The 20,878-nt window shown below is 43.2% G+C and overlaps 1 protein-coding gene across 2 annotated transcripts in view; it reads right to left on the reverse strand.

Annotated features, from left to right (window-relative positions):
* Nucleotides 1-6,694: 6,694 nt before the first annotated feature.
* RHEB (Ras homolog, mTORC1 binding) overlaps nucleotides 6,695-20,878 on the reverse strand; it is a 39,142-nt gene continuing 24,958 nt past the window's right edge. Inside the window, exons 4-8 of one of the 2 annotated variants that reach the window (XM_032098670.1) lie at nucleotides 17,898-17,980; nucleotides 13,667-13,723; nucleotides 13,519-13,566; nucleotides 12,913-12,994; nucleotides 6,695-7,702 (exon numbers count right to left, since the gene is read on the reverse strand). In XM_032098670.1, coding sequence (XP_031954561.1) covers nucleotides 7,610-7,702; nucleotides 12,913-12,994; nucleotides 13,519-13,566; nucleotides 13,667-13,723; nucleotides 17,898-17,980 — 363 coding nt within the window. In that variant the 3' untranslated portion in view covers nucleotides 6,695-7,609. The remainder of the gene's footprint in view (nucleotides 7,703-12,912; nucleotides 12,995-13,518; nucleotides 13,567-13,666; nucleotides 13,724-17,897; nucleotides 17,981-20,878) is intronic. The other variant, XM_032098679.1, reaches the window with a different exon arrangement.

Here is a 20,878-nt window from a genome sequence, read left to right on the forward strand (position 1 = left end):
ACATAATTTCTCTGTGTTAGGTTTGCTTTTTCCCAGCTTCTTCCCACCTATTGCAGTGTGGCAGCCAAGAGAGGGTGTCCTTGGAAGGCTCCTCACCAACGTACATTGCGCTCCATCCATCAAACCAATGGTTTCTCATTCAACCCTTGAACATCTCTAAATGGCACCTCCAAAAGCCGAGGACCTGATCCCCTCCAAAATGCAAAGGCTGGGCTCACAAACCCACCAATGTTACTCATGAGCATCGTTCTCAGGAAGGTTTTGATCTTCCAGCACTGAAGCCCTGACTCACAGCTGTAAGTCAGGATTAGAGGGACTTTTGGACCATAAAGTTACCATATTAAAGTAACTTACATGGCAGCTATTTGAGACCATAAAGTCCTCATCTGTGTTATAAGAATATCCAGAAATTTTAACTGTGTTATTCCCAGGACAAATAGCAAAGGAAACTCCCAGCCCATAAACCCCATCAGTTTATATTAATGAGCCAGGCTAGGAAGAGGTAAAGGCAGATGTATGGGGGTGGCCCATGGACCAGCATGCAGAGATGTACCAGGGGGCCACGTTAAAAGGAGATTTGTCTTTTATGTTTTTTATAGCTCTGTAAGAGACTTCACACACAGCTCCTGCTCACTGAATCCTCCTCCTCCTCACTCACTGGTCCCCCATCACCTCTCCCCTTGCTGCCGCCTCTCTCCCTGGACCATCAGGCATACGCTTCCAAACCCTATCTGAACCCTAAAACCTCCTTTCTTGGCAGGTAACTCCCATCCCCACAGGTGCCAGCAGCCTGGCTTGGCAGCCCCGCACTGCTGCCTCGGCTCACGGCTTCATCTCGAGATTAAAGACTGCTTCGGGAGAAAGGATGTCATTATTAGGGCTCAAATGTGTGCCACCCTTTCAATTAAGATGTAAAAGTTAATAAGCGCGTGTGCAGACACATGTGGGCTGAGCTGGAGGATGTCGCTGACTGGGATGCGCTGGAGGAGGAAGGAGGGAGGTGGCACTTTGTGCTGGGACAGGAAACACATCCTCCAGCTGATGCAGGCAAACCTGCCCCGGCATCGCAGGAACACGGCTCACACGTACATGTTGTGCTGTGAGGCAGGAAACAATGAAAAAAGCCTCATCTGATTGAAAAAAAAACCCTGCCCAAACCCTCTTTGAAATGCCGGTGCCAATTTTAAGGTGTTAAATTAATCACCAGATGGTGGAGGGAAAAGCAACAGTGCACGGGAAGTCCCACTTGGAAGAGCAGCAGCCAAGATGGGGGCATCAGCAGAGTTCCCTGTGGCACTCAGTGCCCTGGGAGGGAAGGAGAAGTGTCCCTCTTCCGAGTCATGGCTGGGAGCACAAGGACAATGGGGTGACACTGTTGGTGGCATTGGGACCCAATTCTCCATCCATTGAGGTTGTAGCTCATGCACTCTTTGCATTGACCATGAGCTGTTGGGTGCCTGGAGAGGAAGACCCGCGGCACCCACGGCAAACTGCCCCAAAGCACCCAGGAAAGCAAATATTGCCTCAGAAGGAGATTTTTATGGAACGATAAAAGCCTGGTTTCCTCCAGCTCTGTCTCATGAGGGGATTTTCCTGTTTCTCTTAAGGTGTGACATTTAATTCAATGTGCCAGAGCTTGATGAACCTGAGACTTGTGCCTGGCTGTCAGATTTCTTAGAAATTGTCCAACAGGTTCAAAAGCTATTTCGGGAGAGATGGAGAAAAAGTGTGGCAACTTTATCCTCATTTCTTTGAGAAACCATGTTAAAGATATGAAATAAGAAAGGAAAATGATGGGAAAAAAGAATATGGATAAATATAAATGGTAATTCCTAGACAAACCCCCTTAACTCCTTGCCGAAGACAGAAAGGCTATCAATGGAAGGGAGAAAAGAGAGCCTGAGGAGCCTGTGGCCACTAGCAGCATTTCAGGCATGTCATGATGGGGCTGACCTTGCCTCCTGCTCATGCCCAGGTGCAGGATCACATCTGACCATGAGTCCCACAGCAAAAGGTTCGTGGGCAGCCTTCCTCCACTGTGGCTGCTTTAAGGACAAAACATCAGAAATGAACTTACAAGTTTGAGTATTTGGCTTTAACAGTGAAAACCCAAAAATCTGACATTCTTTTGTGGGTTTGGTTTAGAGGGAGGAATTGGGTTTGATGTCTGCAGGGGCTGCTCCAGGCTGTGCTATCCCTGCCTGCCTTTGCTGCCACGAGACTGAGGAGTGAGGTGGTGAGAGACAATTTGCTCTCCAAATTGTCCAGGCCAGAGCCAGGGGAGCTGAGTAGGGTGTGACTCCTGGAGGTCAATCTTTGGGAGTGACCTCGCTAATGTGAACAGGAATATTCTGTGTCAGAGGCTTAGCTGGATTAGCATTCTGCTCAGAGGTACCTCCTACAGCCAATGCAGCCCCACACAACCCTTAATGGAGCAGCAGCCAAAGAGTTGCTCCACATCCTCTGACAAGGCCACAGCTTCTGGAGGAGCCTGTAGTGTTTGCTAAACAGTGTAAGACCTGGCACAGAAAATCCCTAGCTCAGGGCTTTCAAAACACCACCTTGCTTTGAAAAGCTCATAGATTTTTCACATAACTCAGTAGGAGATACTTTGAGCTCATTAAATATGAAACAACCATGGGTTTTGCTCCTTCCCACAGACAAATTTTTGGCTTGCTGCTGGGAATGATGAGCACATCCTGTGGGCCTCTTCAGAGCAGCAAGACCTGAGGGAGAAACCATCTTCTTGACTCAAGGGAGAGTTTCTGTGTGAAATAAATGCTGCTTGTTGAAGACCTGGCCCATCTCAGACCAGCTGCCAAAAGTACCAATTTCTGCTGGTGATTAACCCACTCCCTGAACCTGAGTACACCATGTGCTGCCTCCCAGAGCTGCCTGCAGGGCTGGGTACACTGACTGCAGAACATCTCTGGAAAACATCCAACCCACACCCTCACTGGCAGAATACATCCCCTGTTGCTGGAAAAGGGAATCAGCTGCCAGGCACTGGTTTGGGGTTCAATGTGTTGCCTTCAGCATGGATGCACTACAACATAAAAATCTCTAGAATATCTCTATCAAGGGTGGCCATCCTACACCCTGACCCACCACACATCCCATGCCAGCAACACCTCATGTCACCCATGTGGGGTAAGGACTCCAAAAAACCTTCTCAGACTGAGCAAACCCTGCCACAGAATGATGGATCTGGGTGGTTTCCTGCTAGGAAAAACAGCTCTTCACCTTGGAAATGGGACCTGCTGGTCAGGTTTAGCCCATTACAGTCCTGTTTTCATCAGTATTCTGTCCAGGGATCATTGCACATCTCAGCATCTGAGGTGGGACCTGGACTTCATTTTGGAAAGCATCAGAAAGCCTGGGGGGAGAAATCCTTTCAGTTTTCATTGTATTTCAAAAAAGTAAAACTTCCAGTAGGGAAACAGGATATCCAAGGAAAAGCTACATGCTGAGGACACCCATCACCCAGACCAGTTTAGCTACATTTCTGCATGCTTGCAGGAGTTGAAGGCAAAGGTTTTTTTGTGCAAAGGTTTTCAGTCCCCCTCTCCAGTTGACAAAGGGGAGCGATTTTGACCTTATTAGATGAAGTTGTGAAGATGAGTCAGTATTAGCAAAATGCTCTGAAGATGAGCAGTCCTGATTACATAAGGGCTAATTAGAAGCTGTTGATTTCTCCTTCTGGAGAGGCTCAAGCTCAGCAGTGGTAATTAGCAGGCTAAGCCCAGCAAGCCTGGGCACATGGTCACCACCTGCACCGCGCTTGCACAGCACCTGGGACATCTGCACCTTGTCCAGATGCTACAGCACAGCTACTGCAGACACACAGGAACAATGAGAACACTTCCCAGCTTTTTTCTTCTCTGGCATGGACTCACCAACCCTTTCCAGAAGCTGGGAAGAAGCATTACACAGAGACCCACAGCTGACTCCCCAAACTTTCCCCGTCATGGAGTTAATCAGGCAGGAACAAACTTTACTATGCATGGAAACAAGAGGAAGAAGAAGGCTCATGTATCCACTTAGCACCTGCAGTCCATCCTTCCCCTGCTGAGCTCACCTGCCCCACTGCCTTCCTCGTCCTTGGCATTTCCAGGCATAGCAGGCTGGAAGACAGGCAGTTCTTGCTCTGGGACTCAGGATTATTCACACAGCAAAGCGAGGAGCTGGACAGGGGCACAAGCAAGGCAAGAGTCACTTCCAAACCATGGCATTGTAAATCCACACAAGTCAATGAGAACTGAACATGACTTAGAGTAGTTAATCTTCACACAATCACAGAATAGCTGGGGTTGGCAGGGACCTCTGGAGGACACCTGGCCCAGTCCCTGCGCAAGCAGGGTCACCCAGAGCTGGTTGCTTGGGACCACGTCCAAGTAGCTTTTGAGTATGTCCAAAGTGGGAAGCTGGTGGAATGCACTCAACCTCACAGTGAAAAAATTCCGCTCATTTCCTCAACAGGAAAAGGATCTTTGCACTTCCACTTTTGCAAATGATCATCCCTTAAGAACAAGGTTATTAAGTTTACATAATTCTTCTCCTAGCCTGGACCAGAGAACTTATTTCCTCCATGACTTACCTGCTCATCCATGCACCATTTATCACAATCCTCCAGAAGCCTCCAAAGGATCAGGGCAGCTGGCAGACAAAGCTGTATAAATTCATTAACTCCAGGCAAGCAGCAGTTTGCTAGGCAGCAGTATTTTGCTTCTGTACATAACAGGACTTCGCGATTGCCCACCGCCCACTTCAGGGCTCTCAGGGTGAAGAACCAACCTGTGCCAGCTCAGTACAAGGAAGCACGAGGCTGCCCCAGCCTCTGTTAAGACTCCAGCTGCTGAAGGTGCCACCCTGAGAAGCCAAGGGCAATCTCTTTCAGATCGTACAGCCAAGGACAAGGCGTTCACTGATCACGCTTGACTACACGTTTCAGCAGAACTGCAAGACTGTTGCACATGGCTGGCCTTTAGATCTTATTAGCAGAGAAAGGCTAGGACAAGTGGAATAATTTCCATTTTTTACTGGATGAAGCAGAAACAGGAAGGGAAGAACGTATGTGAATGAGTTCAATTCTCCAGCTATTACAGCAAATGCAAGAGCAGTACATGTCTCCCAGGGCTCAGTGCATTGTTTGGGCTGGAAGGGACCCAAAAGCCCATGCAGTTCACATCCCCCTGCCATGGGCAGGGACACCTTCCACTAGAGCAGGTTGCTCAGAGCCCCATCCAGCCTGGCTTTGTGGAGCATCCATAAACTGGGCAGCCTGTTCCAGTGCATCACTGCCCTTAAGAGTTTCTTCCTATTAATTATTCTAAAGCTACTCTCTTGCAGTTTGAAGCCGCTGTCCCTTGTCCTATCACTAAATGTCCTCATGAAATGTCCCTTTCAAGTCTCAGAAACTCCCACCACAAGCCATCCAGAGAGCCAGGGTCTGCCTTTAAGCCCTTCTGGAAAGCCTCACCACTGGAAGGCAGGACCTGTTATCCCAGAGTATTAAATTGCACATGTCCTCATCCATCTCCTTTAAAACCTTCAGCAGCTGGCACACCTCAAGAAGCAATGCACCAGCTGTTTCGGGGGTTAGACTGATGCCAGTACACCTGCAGCCAGTTTGACAAAAAACTGGAGCAGATGTGGTCACTGAAGTTTGTGTTACTCCACAATTTCCACCCTGTGACGCAGAACACGACATTGTGTCAGTGATACAACACCACAGCCTCAGGTCATGCAACAGCTCATCCATCCCAGGGATCGGGCACTGAAGGATCACACTGAACTGACACACCCTGTGCTGTGCTCCTCGGGCCATGCTCTGCATCCTCAGCCTTCCACTGCCAGCCCAGCAACCCTTGCTCCAGTGCTGCAGGTTCTTGGGCAGGAAACAGCCCCGGCTCAGTCTGGTTCCAAAATCAAAGTGTGGACTTGTTTCCCTGAACAAGCTCTCTGCTGAACTCCAGCAATCCCTCATGCATGACAATCATCCAGCTACGCAACCTGTGCTTGGCACAAGGTCCGAGAATCCATGGAACACGGGTTTTCAGAAACACTGGGAAATATCCTAAGTGCAGAAAAAGGGCAACTTTTTTTTTACCAGTTACTCTCATGATGAGCAAAGACAATACCAAGTTTTCCTACATACACTTTTGAGAGGTATAGACCAGTTTCTGTATCTTATGAGGGAACAACTGCACAAAGAAAATAAAGGAACAAAATGCTTCATTTGTATCATTTAGGACAGACTGGAAGGTAAAAGCTAATTCTGGTTGCAAAACCACTCCAACTTTCCCTTCCTATGTACTTCTGCCAAAAATTAAGTTTTCAAATGAACACAAAAATGCAGGAGAAACACTTCATTTCATTAACTGTTCCCCAAGTCAGCCTTGTTTGTTTTCACTGTTTTGGGTTTTGTTCTGCTTTTCAGTACAAAGTAGGTCAACTGCAAATTTTTAAAATATATTGTAAATTTTAAAATATATTGTAGTTGTAAGTAGTTTGTTTCCAGACTTGAGAGATTACAGCTTGCTAAGCCTCTAGTCCAAAAGCCACGGAAAAGCTTGGAACTGGTCACAGAAAGCTGTGCAGGGACCCTGAACTATCCATGGCCAGGCATCCGGAGGCCGCTCACCTCTACCAGCGCTACCCAGGAGCACAGGAATTCACAACAAACAGCCCACACTGATTTGTTCAGGACGTGCAGTTTATTTTAAATGACATTTTTGTTCTCTTAACAAGTCTACGCTTGTGACCTGGATAAATCCACTCCATCCTGACAGCGCTCCCAGTCACAAGTCTGCGTGAACAGTCCGTAGCGCAGGAACTCGGGGCGGGTCTGCGCACCCTTTACTCAACGGTTACAGAGGAAAACACAGAGCAGGTTCTGACTGAAACCCAGGCCTTCCCTTCCAAATAACGCTGGCACTTGTCTCTCCTTCCCGTGACTGGGCACAAAGCAAAGCAGAGCTGCCTGGCCAGCCTGGAGTTCCAGTAGCAAAAACGTTTGGGATCACTCGCAAACAACTTCCCGAGCAATAGTCAAACAATCCATTGGCTCCAAGGATCTCACGCCTCCTCTTAAGGTCAGCAGGTGAACATTTTTCACAAAAAAAAAAAAAAAAGTTGATATGGAGGAATCAACGAAAAATTATAAACAGAACATTTAAGGTTTGCAGCTATTTTATTTACAAGTATACATTTAACACAAAGAAACACTGATATCCAAGCCTAGTTAATAGTAGTGTAACAATATGCATCATTTTGATGATTATTCTAACCAACAAACTACACTGAAAAATTAATGCCAGTAAAATTCTTGGTCATAATATTAAGAAATACAATATATAAATTGAAAATATGATTGCTTAGAATTTGAAAATGGAAGTGAAGCCATTTGCACAGGAGTCAGAGTTTAACATAATCTGAAGGGAAAGGCTCCAAATCAACTCTTTATCTTTCAGGTTAACAGAAGAAAAAAAAAATTAAAAAAAAGGAAAAAAAAAAAAAAAAAGAAGCATAGTTTATCCTTAAAGATAATGGGCAGTTTTGCTTCTTCAGGTAGAATGTATTCCCAGTGTTTTCAGGTTCTGCAGTGGAATTACATTACTGAGCATGAAGACTTCCCTTGTGAAGCTGCCCCATCGATTTTTTCTGCCTCCAAAATTATCCTCTTAAAAACATCAACGGCAGTCTGCAAAGAGAGAGCACACCATTAGGAGGGACCTCCCACTTACTGAAAGAAAAACTAAAAAATGTTAGCAGTTTTACCAGCTACATCAGCAGATAAACGCACATCCAATGCTTATTCTGAAAGTGAAGAGGGAATACGCAATAATTTTAGTTTCAAAGGGAAGTGCAAACCCTCATCCACAGCAACCCTTGGCAGGGAGGGCAGGCACAAACTGAGCCAGGTTCACAACAGAGCTTGTTCACAACTGTAATCACTGTACTTTGCATGGTGAGCCTGCCCCGAGTGACTGACAGCACGGAAGGTTTGGATGCTGCGCTGCTCCGGAGAATAAACCAATCCACTTGCTCTCAGTAATCACTAAGATAATGAGTAATTACAGAAGGCAGCAGATTTTTCAGCTCTCAACAGTGACTTTGCACAGCTCAGTATGAGGGATGACTTTACTACTCTTGATTTTCTCATTGTCCCTATCAGTAAGATCAGTGTTAGACACAGTGCAAGGACACGAGGGGAAAGCACAAGCTGAACTATCACTAATATTGAGCAATATCTTTTGATGAAGTCCTTCTGAGAGTAAAGGGGTTACACTTTAAATAGCCTCAACTGCATGACTAGAGCTTCAGTGTGTGAATCTTCAGCTTGGAAATGGTCTCCTGACTGTCTCAGACTGCCATTTGATCCAAGCTCTGGCCAGCCACTTCAGAATTTCAAGCATAGGAAAGTATATAAATTATATAAAAGCAGCCATGCTAGAAAGAGGATAAAAAGGGGGTTTTGTTGGTTTTAATCAGCAGGCTGAAGAGCACCCTGTGATTTATGGCTACATATTCTGATCTAACAGATGTTTTTCCACCTCCACAAGATATAATTCTTAACTGGATCACTTCCAAATTAATCCCATTGACTGAAGCCCCACAGCAATCTTAACAAGATTAGACTTAATGTTAAAGTTTCCCATATTTATACTGTTTGTGCACAGTATGATCTCTGGAACTATTTAAAGTACTTCACCAGCTGGAAATAGGGTATTCCTCCTTATAATGGAGTTTCCTGCAATCCCAACAGAACTTGACAGAAGTGGCTTGTTAGTTCAGTAATGATACAACACCCTTCCCGGGCAAATTAAGACTTTAGGAGAAACATGGCCAGGACCGCAGTTGCTATCAAACTGCTTTAATCAAAACCTGGTGATGCACTGATTTACAAATATACTGCACCACTGTTTCCTTAGAGTTGAAATTTTCAATGGTTTCATTTTATTGCACAAGTTCTTTTTGCCCACGTTTCACAGCGCCCATTAAAAAACCTCCACAACTTACTCTGTCAACCAAAAAGCTGCACATTCCCTGTCAAAGACATGCTGTTTGAAGCACTGAGATGTAGGAGTTCACAAGGTTTGTTAATTCATTTCACAGAAAATACATATACACTGGGAAGGTTTAATCACTGTCCTACAGTGAACACTTTGGAATTTGTAATTCAGCTCAAACATGCTGAAGAGTTTCAGACCGAGCCTTTAAACAATGCAGGAAGATCTTTTGTGACAAGGAATAAAGGACACAGCCAGACTTTATATGCATCTGCCTCCATATGGTCCAATTATGGAATGTGGGTCACACCTAGCCCACAGGAAGCCATCTGGCTTTTCCTTCTACCTTTCTCCCTGAGGAAACAGAAGAGATGCCAGGCTGGGCAACACCTGCTGCCTGGAGAGCCCATCCCCCAGCAGGGGACACCAGAGGCTCAGCTGCTGCTGCAGATGTGCCCTTGGTGTGAGCAGGACAGGCAGCTGGGGAGGCAGATTCCCTGCACGAGCAGGGAGTCGGGAATGTGCTGCCAGGAGCCAGCAGGGAGGTACAACCACCCAAACCCAGCCCACAGTGCTGCAGTCATCCTTTGGCAACTATTTTATTATTTCAAAGAGGAAACTCTCAGCTGCTCACATTACTGGTTTATCCTAGCACAGAACTGGTCACAGGAATTTCAACAATAGCCAGGTAAAAGAGGGTTTTGCCCCCCATCCTTTGCCAGTCCAAACACATCAGATCTCTGGATTCCAAGCTACTCTGAAGCATTTACTAAGCAGTGCAACTTCTGAGCTCCAAGATGAAGCTGCCTTTGAAAAAAGAAGCACAACCAAGCAATTGCTTTTTAAGAGAGCTCCATTTTGGTAAGAAGCAATTATTCTGCTATTTCTTTGCTCCTCTTGCAATTTATCTAATGAATTTTGCATAACTGGATGAACACAACTTAGTTGCTTGTTACTTCCTAAATTCTTCCAGTAGAAGTTGGCTCGCAGCTTCACCTGGGTTTAAGACCAATTTGGATTCTGACTGTATTTCCAAGAGTGACTTTATTGCACTGGGATTAAGACAAGGCACTCTACTACTGCCTGGGTGACACTGTGCAGGGAATTCCACAAGAAAGGCCTGAAGTCACTGAAGTTAGCCAAAGCAGTTCAACATGTCTGGTAATAATTAAGCAGCTTGAGAAGATATGACAGTAACAGCCCAGCAGCCCTCTCAGGGAGGTCTTTTCCATTAAGTGTCAGGACTGCCTTCCCAAAGCCCGGGGATTTCCCTTGATGACTGATGTGCTGGTGATATGCAGGCTCCTCCCAAAGTCCTACCAGGTCACCCATGTCTGGAGGAGCTGGAACATACTCAAATCTATCTGACCTTGAGAACTCTTGCCAGCCACTATCATTTATCATCACTGCAGCTTTAATCTTTGCCTCTCTCACTTTCCATCTACTTCAAGTCATGCCATTTCTAGGACATGTTATCTTTTGATAACTCTTGGCAGAATAGGCATAGTTTAAGTTAATCTATAGAACTATTTTAATTGCCCAATATAATTGGGTTATGCTCCTTGGACTCTCACAGATGCTTCAAAAAGGATTTTTTGGGGGTGGGAGGGGCAAAGCAGGAAGGTAGAAGAGAGGGAAAAGAGCCTTCGCTATTAGGGAGATCCCCTCTCCTCACCACTGTGAAGAACATCATGTACACAACCAGTCTCAGACCAGCACATCAGAAATTGTCACATTTCTGTTCCAAATCCATTAAACACAGATGGGCTTGGTTTTAAAGAGAATTAACACATCCTCCCAGTCAAGAAGCTTTGAACTCTGCTCAAGTTCCAAATCCCTGATCCAGTCCAACTCATGCCTTAAGCATAAACCAGCTTTCTGTTAAACAAACAAAAGCTGAAGCACTTCTGGAAGAAGTTTGGAATTAATCTTCATAGTCAAGTTACATTTGCTGTACCACGCCAGTACAGGTGATTATTTGGATGAACCTCCACGCAAGAAGTGCCAATAGACTTCTTTTCCCAGTAATGTTGACTTACGTAAGATGAACACTCAGTACCAGGAAAATGACAACACAGCTTGTTATCAAGTTCAAAACAAACCCTCTTTCCCCCCAGACCAGACAGTTTCAGAGTAAGAAAAGATGCCCTGTCCTGACAGAAGTCTATGTATCAGCATTTTTGATCCTGTCAGATTAGGATTTGGAGGAGAAAACCCAAATGAGTTCAGAAGTACTCCTGGTCCAACTCACAGGGAGGGATGTTACAATGCCTGGTGTCTCCTCTTCCCCCAGCACCTCACAGCTCCAGACTCCACACTTGGCTTTGAAAACTCAATCTTCCACCTCTTTGGAGCTGGAAACGTGTGAGAAGACTGAGGCAGCAGTGCCAGTGTTGGGTTCCTTCACACTTTATTCCACGCATCCCAAGCCTCTGAAGGAAACGTGCCAGAGAGCCTGAAGGATGGTCACATGCTGCGGGCGCCCATCTCAGAAGTGACATCTGATCTGCCAAACTTCTGAAGCTGGACAAATTTACCAAGTGTATTATGTAGCAGGCATGAAGCAGGAATTGTGTTCAGGCACCTGCCTCTAACAACCTCCTGCTAAATCCAGAGGAACAGAATTTACAGCGACCTGCAATCACTATTCTGAAGGATCCTGCAGAAAGGAAGACCTTTGACAGCCAGAATGCACAGGACTTCTGGATTTTTTGGGTGGGATTTGTACAGGACTGTTCAGGATTTTGAATATCTGAGATACAATTCCCATTTTGATTTCCCTGAAGGGTACCAAGTTTGATACATAAACTACAGCTGGCAGCTTAACTTAATACAGGAGCACAAATACATGGCAGTCCAGGAGACTGTGTCAGTGCAGCAAGTTAACACACAGGACATACCAAGCATCCTGCAAAGCTTGTAGCTTCTTTACATAAATAAACATGACTTTTTTCTTCTTGGTTCAAGAACAATAAAAACTCCAGAAATGTTATCAGTAAGATATTCTTCTGCTGGATATCAATTGCTGCACTGTTACACATTGTGAACATATGCCAAAACTTGATGCTTGGGACAGAGAATGCAAATCAAGGAGCATCTTGTGCTCTTTTTATTTTCTCTGTATGCAGGAGAGCATATTGAAGATGCCTTTCAAAAGCACAGGCAACAGCTTTGCCTAATCCAGATTAAGTTATTTAAAAAAAAAGGGTGGGAAAAAAAAGGATCAGACATTTTAAACAGGTTTATTCTTTACACTGTCAATTTGATTTCCCTTGGTATGCATTTGAAGCTCTCCTGCATACAGAGAAGATATTGAGAAATTTCATGCCTCCATCATGCCCAGTTTTGACAAGGTTAATGCAAGCCTTAGCCAGAAAGAGAAATACTGATAAACTAACTCCAAGTGTTCCATATCTGTTGCCAAAAAATAATCCAAGTCTTTCTTTCAGGGAAAATCCAACTTTACTCAAATAACTTGTAGCATTGTTGACCATAAACATGAGACAAAATGATTATTCCCCCATTAGAGAGACTGAGCCTGCCCAGGACCTTAAAACATGAGGTTCATCACTTTACATCAAATCACTGCTCTGCCAGCAGAGACTCCTATTTAAGGTAACAGACCCTGTTCCACCCACCCTGTGGATCTGAGCTTTAGTTTGTCACTATATGTTCTGATATGTCCAGTGAAGCTGAACTTACAGTTCTTCACTTCCTCCTCCCATTGACAGTTGCAGGGAAAAACTTGTGTACATAAACCTGAATGCACACAGCCATTCTGCTTCCATCTACACAAAATATCTGTACAGTACATGCAAATATTTTAGGTTCCTTTATTTAGTGAAACTCTGAGTCATCCATTACACTGCTATTTGACTAAAGTGATTCTTGAATCCATTACCTGATTTTCTTTAGCAGAGGATTCCAAGAAAGCTGCATTCCAGGATTCTGCCAAAGCTTTCCCTTCTTCATAGCTGATCACCCTGACCAAAGAAAGAAAAATATGTTTCTCATAACTTGCAGAAGAACTGGAATCTGCTATGTCAAGAAATACCTCAGAGTACCAAAACACTTAAGTGCATTGTAATAGGAACGTCTTGTGAAGTCTGATCCAAAGCATTTGCTTTTGGCTGCTGCTAAATGCACTTCTGGGCCAGGTAAAACTGCTCTGTGACCCAGAAGTGCAGTTGTCCCAAAGTATTGCTTTGTTTTCATAATCTGTAATATCATCTTGTATTGCTCTTGTGACAAATCCACTTCTGTTACTTACTTTGAAAAAAACCCGGTGTGTTAATGACTGTCTCTAGAACCTCACAGCAAAAAGTCAACATTACAACAGAAGTTCATGGCTTGGAGTTCACATTCTGGACACAATTCCTTTGCCAGTAACTTATTTTAACCTACAATTTGATTTTGGCTCTGGAAAGCCAAGAACAAACCCAGCGCATTGCAGCCACAGGAATGTGGGCTGCTGCCTTGCATTTCCCACATTCTGGAGTTCACATACCGTTCCATATGCAGGTCTTTTTTATTTCCAACCAGCATAATGGGTATTCTGTGAAAGAAAGTTCAGAACTTCAGAACAGTTACAGTATACTGAACAAAGCACTAGCAACATGCCTGCAATGAAATGAGATGAAAGTGTCACTACTTACTGGACTTTTCCCACCATATCCAATAACTTGCCATGGATAACTTTTATCACTTCAAAACTGCAAAATAAAGGGATGAAGTCACACATGCACTCTGATGTTTATCCTCAATACCCAATACACAAGCAATTAAATGCATATGTAGGTTGTGTTTAAAACTTACTCTATGTATGCACAACTACAAAGATGCTGGAAGTCTTACCCGTTTCTGTAATAACAGCAAACTGGTCCCAGCAGCAGCAGAGACCAGCCTGAGCCTACTCTTACAGCCTCCCCAGTTATGGTATTTGCAGAAATAAATAACATTACCCAGGACTGATGCATCTAACACAGAATCACCCCAAGTCCCTCCCACCTCTCATCTGGTTTTTATCAGCAGTGAGAAATTTAACTGCTGCAGTCCAACAATCCTGGATGAGTATGTCAAATTAAAGCAAATTGGAAGAAAAAGTAATTAGTTAGGCAAGCTCCATCTTAAAAGAACACATTCTTTTTAAAGCACATTTAGTTCATATATAATAATTACGTTTTATTTCTGTAAAAGCCAAAAGGAGCCCAGAATTTTAATTTTCTATGGGAAGTGAGTAAACTGATTAGCAAGATGGCACTGAAACAATGATTATTCAAATACTCTTTGTCTGTTCCCCTACCACATAGGTGAAGTTTGGATGACAGGAGGTAAGAAGCAGTACTATAAAATATCAAGTCAAAAACCTCACTAACAAAATCCACTGCATTTGACATTCAGTACTTTGGAGAACAAGCTACAAACGGGGTTGAAGAGCAGATGTTGTGCTCCTCTGGTTACATTACAGAAAAAATGCTGGTACATGAAGTGCACAGCTCGGATTTAAGAGAGGCACAGGCTCAGGGATGAGACACGCAACTAGACAACAGAAAAGGGACCTGAACTTTTCCAGTTTCCAAGGTTGTTAGCTACAGGCAGTGCCTTGACTTGCACTGCATTTCAATTAGAATTGAAACTCTTAAAAATAGAGCAGCACTCAAACACGCTTCCAGCTCAGAGCAATCAAAGACCTGGTGCCTAAAAACACCATTCAAAGCATTAAAACCTCTCACTTCCAGAACAATAAACTGTACCACATTTAAGATGGATTTTCTGTCAAGTAGGTCAATTTGTCAGACTCCAGCAATAATATTTGAGACTGTGTGGAACACAATGCTTCTCCATGCTCAGCTAATAGTTTCAGTGTATCCTATCAAGAAAATGAGTTCTTTGTAAACATAAGCGTGACTTGGTCTGGCACAAATTGCTACTGGTAACTCAAGGAGGATACTACAGATTACACGAAAATGTGGAATCAATGAAAGGACTTCAGGGACCCAAGGAGCTTATGCTGAGAAGGTATTAGTGAAATTCTAGTCTTGAGAACTTGCCTTAGACACTCATAATTACTTAGGAAACATGAGCTGAATGGAGCTTGGCTGTGACAGAGTCGAGAGGCATTGCTACGCACAAACTCAGTGACCCTGCAAACTGAAAGAATAAAAATGCTACCAAAAAGACATCTGCTACAGACCACAAAACTGTTTCTCAGTCTGAAGCAAGAGGAAAGATCTTAGCACACTATCCACAGGCTAACTGAATCCCTAGGACAGTACAATCCCTGCTTCCCTTTCCTGTTAGGTGTGTTGTTTTCAGCTTAGCCAGAAAAACACCACAGCACCCTGGCGACTCCTCACCTGAGGCTCCCATGCACAATGCTGCCAAGTGCTCTTGTCCAACCTAGGTCATCCATTTCCCCACTTTGGGTACTTATCTGCTTGTCTGAGATCGTGCACAAGCTTCCTTTTTTAGTGAAAATACTACAAATAAAAAACTGATCCACGTTAACAGATCAAGGTGGAAACCACAGGAGAAGTGCTGTTTAAACTCAAACACAATTCTGACACAGAAACAAGTTGCTAAGAACTGCCAGGAATGAAACTGGCTTGACCAACTAATGTTCTAGAAAGCTTTCCAAATTAATTATGTTGAAAGGAGAAAGGACAAAAAAGGAGCAAGGACTGACCAATCCAAAAATTGCACCATCACATCAAGCTGTGAAACTCTGAGATTTGGAGACCATAAGAGGTCCCATCCAATTCTGTCAAGCAAATGGGTTACAGCAAACAGTTCAATGTGTGAAATACAAAAAAAACCATTACTAGCTGTCAGATAAACGTGTTACACAAAATCATGGAACCTAGCAAGATACAAAATTGGAATTTAATTAAGCTGAACTAGAGCAAAAGCCTTCCAGTAACCTTGCTGCTGAGAGCCTGGGAATATGAAAAATGTAGGCCAGTAGCTTTTATTCAAGTCCTATTTAAACTTCCCACTGGAGGTTAGCAGGGAAGATGGTAACTTTAAAAAGAGCATTTCTATTAAGTCTGCTGTCAAAGCTCTCGCCCAGCTGGATCAATAGACACACTTTGACAGAAGTCAGGACAGATGGTGACTGTGATCTCATTGTCTGGGCAAGTCATCGAAGCTACCAGAGTATTGTGGAAGATCTTTCCTATCACCTTAACACTGTCTTGATACAGAACACAAGGAATTGAATAAGACAGGATCACTGACACTTCGAAATTTTAAGGAAGAAGTAACAACAACAACAATAAAAACTCATAATAAACTGATCAAGATTAAATAGTGATGAAAAGACTTTTGACCTACAGCCTCACTCTGTTTTGTCCTGTTTGTATTTTTACCATAAAAACCTGGTTTAACTGACTGAATGCTACCACATCATCAGATGTTCATTTCTTCACCTGTTGAGCTCAAGACACCATGAGGCAACAACTGCAGTGGCTGAGAAAGAACATGTCCTTCAGCTGCCAAACAGGGAACAGCACAGGTTGCAGAATCCTCTGAGTGATGCACACTGGTTTCAGTCAGAGGCATTTCTGTCCTCCAAGTACCATATATCAGTGAACACCTTTGTATTTGCTTTAGGAGTGGACCACTGTCTACTTAGGGCAGAGAATACTGACTCCTATTTCATACAAGTTAATCAGCACCACCACTGAACTTCTCACTAAAAAACTCAGACCCAACAGTTTGGTAGTTTAGTATCTCTAGACACACATAAAAGCCTAACACATGCTTGCCCTTCTCTACTTCAGAACTGAAGATGAAAACCAAGAATGAAGAACTGTGAAATCTGTTCGACATTAAAGACCTTGCAAGAAGCACAAGTTTATAACCAGACTGTATCCTTCCTTTGAGAAGAAAAAGAGCCAACAGGCAAGTTGCTTTACCTGTATTTCATGACATTCTATCAAAGAGCTTGAAATATCCAGTTTTGTTTGATTCAGAGCAAAATATATGAAACACTTCAGCACTTGTAAAAAGCTCACCAGCTGCTTTGAAAATAGAAGGGAAGCATCAACTTCTCTCGTACTTGATGAGGCTGGAAAGTCTAAGGTCTTAATCACTTTATTCAAACAAAAATTTCAGAAAATATTCAGCTGTCCTAATAAAGATGCTGTACAATATTAGAAAATCAACACCTATTCAAGGATAACCAGTATTTAAACAAAGCAAGATGACCAGAGGAAGGGAGGAAATAACAGAAGATGACAAAGTCGCACAAAGGCCGATGTGTCTTGCCTGTCTCCAGGTAAGATGGATTCTGTCCTTTTGTCAGAATGGACAGGGAACAGCAAGGACAAGAGAGATTCTCTGGGACAACCTTCAGGGAAGATTAATTGCTGCAGCATGCCAAGAGTGCATTTACAGTCCAAAAGTCATATGTTGCTGTTTGTATGAATATTTCTATGGTTAATCAGGACAATTCAAGACAAGAAGTCAAAGGAATCTCAGTACTGTAAAAAGCTACAAGGCTGAAGGAATGACCTAGCAACAAATTGGGTACTTCACATAAATGTACAGTGCCCTTTAGCTTTGTATTTAAGTCTGCCATTGTATCTGATGCAAGACCAATAAACTCTACTTATTTCTGAAATAATCCTTTGTACTTTTACTTACACCTCAAAACAGTGTAGTTTAACACTATCTCATTTCTTAATGGTACTTTGCACATTATTCTGAGAAGCATCTGTGACATATGGGTCTGAGGGGACGTTTCTGAAAAAACATTAATACTCACTCCTATTATACTTCTAAGGGAAAGAGAGATTAATTGAATAATCACACATAAAATATACCAGAGGCAGGAGCTAAACCCAGGAAATATTTAAAGAAAAGAACACAAACAGATTTTATTACCTTTTTATTGACGTGACTGAATAAACAAGAATGTAGCCATTGATGTCTATGGAGTACGTCTGAGGAAATATGGAGTATTCATCCTGTGGAAGGAATACTGCATTTAAAATTAAGGGTGCCACAGTTCAGAACTTGCTGCCATCAGATCACCATCAGGTAAGTTGGTCATATCTCTAAGACATTTTGTATAGGTAGCACTTCCAGAATTTTTTCATCATAATGTCACATGTGGCATCTTTACCAAACCAAGAGAAAGCTAGAAGTCAGTCTGGATATGCAACAATTTAATCTACAGCTTTTATGTTTTCTTCCCTCTAAGACTACGGATGAGCTGAAGCTCTTCCCAATCCTCTTATCCTGCTTAATTATCTGTTTGTATTAGTACAAAACATCCACTCTGTCCCACCACTAATTAGCAATTACACCTCTTATCTTGCTGGTGGTACATTTCAAAATCTTAATTTCAACAGCTGACAACAGGATCTAGCAGTTTGTAATTTCAAGTGACACTGATCACATCTAAATTACCTAAGGAATCTGGTAGGAAGCGAATAATTATGGCTTACCAGCTAATGCTTACCAGCTAGAGATGCAAAAAATACAGTTATTAGTTGCTTTATGACAACTATAAGTTTACATTATATGACAAGAGTTTGCATAAATAAAAAAACCCAGACAAAACCACCAGAAACTTAATTACTGAATTTATTAACCCTCTAGAAAAGGGACTGACCAAATAGGCAAACAAAATTGACATATTGCAGGTAATGCAACACAAATATTATGAATCCAATGTTAAAAGCCTCTTCCAACAGATATTCCCAGGAAACATTTCCATTTTGACAAGAGCCATACTTCCTAATGTATGAGTTCTCAAATTGCTAAACCAATGCTTTTGAGGATGGTAATTTTAGCTGAAGATCAAATAACCTCTCTGTTTATTGTCATGGCTGAACAGGTAGAGCAGTGCAATCACACAGCTTAAATCTAGACAGCCAAAAGGAATCAAACTTCCCTCACTGGCAGAAGAGGAAAAACTCTTCATAAAATCAAATTCACAGATCCAGCCAAAAAAAGTTTGAAAGAATAACACTTGGCAAAAGCTGCGCTCATTTGCCTTTATTGCTACACAGTGAGGGCAGCCCCCCTCCCCATCTTCTCTGAAATGCCAAAGTGCCACTCCAGCTGGATGTGAAATCCCAAAGTCAATACAGAAGGGATCTGAGCTAAGTCTGTGTAAAACAGGTGAAAGTGCAACTCTGTAGTGGCTTGACTTTACCCAGAATTTCCCAGGACTGCCCCAGCTGAATTTGGTGTTAGGTAAGATTTCCTTTTACACTCGTCTTCTGTGACCCTGTATCAAGACCCCTGTTGAACTAAACTGCACAAAGCTCAGTAAATAACCAGGAAAGTACAGAGGCACAGGACAGAAGAGGAATACCAAGAAAAATAAGTGCCATAATCTCAACTGTTCCCAATTCATGACTTTATTTTTAGCTTGTTACAAGAAGAAGAAAAGCTGCTATGCTCCCTGGAACTTACGGGTCAAATAAAGAAATTTTTCAAGTGATAAAATAACGTTGCTACAACTTTTCAAGCCAAAGCCAGGTTTTCAAAAGTGTCTACAGTACAATTCTTGCTGCGCTGTATACACGTGGGGACTCCCTATGGGCCATTAAGCAAGACAGACTTGAGAAAGAAATCTGTCCAAGCCACACCTTCCATAACCCAACATCATCTCTCCCCTCTAACCCTGTGAGCCAGAAATCAAAGTTAAAATCGTTCCGTGAAGAATTAAATCTGAAAATAACCACAGGCTGGTAAATAAGCTATTTAGGTTCCACAATACTGTGTAACATTAAATTAATCCTCAGCAATAGAGGTATGTTAGTGGTGAGTCATGCTGCCTTCCCAGAAGGCAATTTCCTCCCCAGAGAGGAATTCTTCTTTTATCACTATGCTACACAATAGGAGCTGTAATGCAAGTGCACTCAATGGCACAGAGTGACACCTATGGAGCTCGTTCTGCTGCTCACACTCCTCAGCCTGGCCCTCTCTCACCCTCCCTCTCCTCTGCAGAGCATTCCCCATCCAGCAATCCTGCCCCGGAACGTGCGGCCAGTGTTGTGCTCAGACACCTCTGAGTGATTACATGTGTTGCTGATGAGCACCACGGGCTGACACCATATAAACACAGCATGGCAATTCCCCAGTCACACAGCTCTCTTCCAAGAAAGCAATCAAACATACCTAGAAGGTTACAACCCTTCTGAATAGTCTCCCAGCTATGAGCAGGCGTCCTGCAGCTTTAAAGCCTCAAGTACTAGCAGAATATTTTACAACACTAACATTGTTTAGCACTACTCATAGTTTGGAAAAATCCAGAGGCATAGTATGAGATCACGAAGGCAAGGGCATGTAAGCACAAAAAAAACTTTAGGATAAAAATACGGAGATTTAGTGGTCCCTGATGGTCATTTTCCCTAATATAGAGTCTCTCAAAAGATGCAGCACTCCTGTACATAGGTTCAGCCAAGCAGCACCATGTAATGAACACCTGTACCTGTAAATAATGAACACCTGAACTTCCCAAAGCTCCCCAGCATGCTGCAGGACACGTGCTCCCTGTCTCCTCCTTGCTCCCTGTCATGACGTGGAGCTCAGACACACATGTGAACCATCATATTAAAATGCAGACAAACTGCAGCAGTTTATTGGTAACTCAGTAAGTACCACCTACATGAATCTGTCTGCTGCCCATGACTGCTTCATGGATACAAGTCATGCTGGTGTAGCTGGAGCACACGAATAGGAAAAAGCCATGAAAAATTTCCCCAGGGTTTATCGAAGTGCCATTTTTTATCTAAAGCAAGACTGCTGATTTACTCTGTAAATATCACACAAGCCACTGATGAACTTTTGGGACATCAGTATTAAGGCAGTTCCCTCTTCCCTTTTTTAGGCACTAATTCAATAGATGG

The sequence above is a fragment of the Corvus moneduloides genome, chromosome 1, assembly GCF_009650955.1.
Source record: "Corvus moneduloides isolate bCorMon1 chromosome 1, bCorMon1.pri, whole genome shotgun sequence".
Taxonomy (NCBI): Eukaryota; Metazoa; Chordata; class Aves; order Passeriformes; family Corvidae; genus Corvus; species Corvus moneduloides.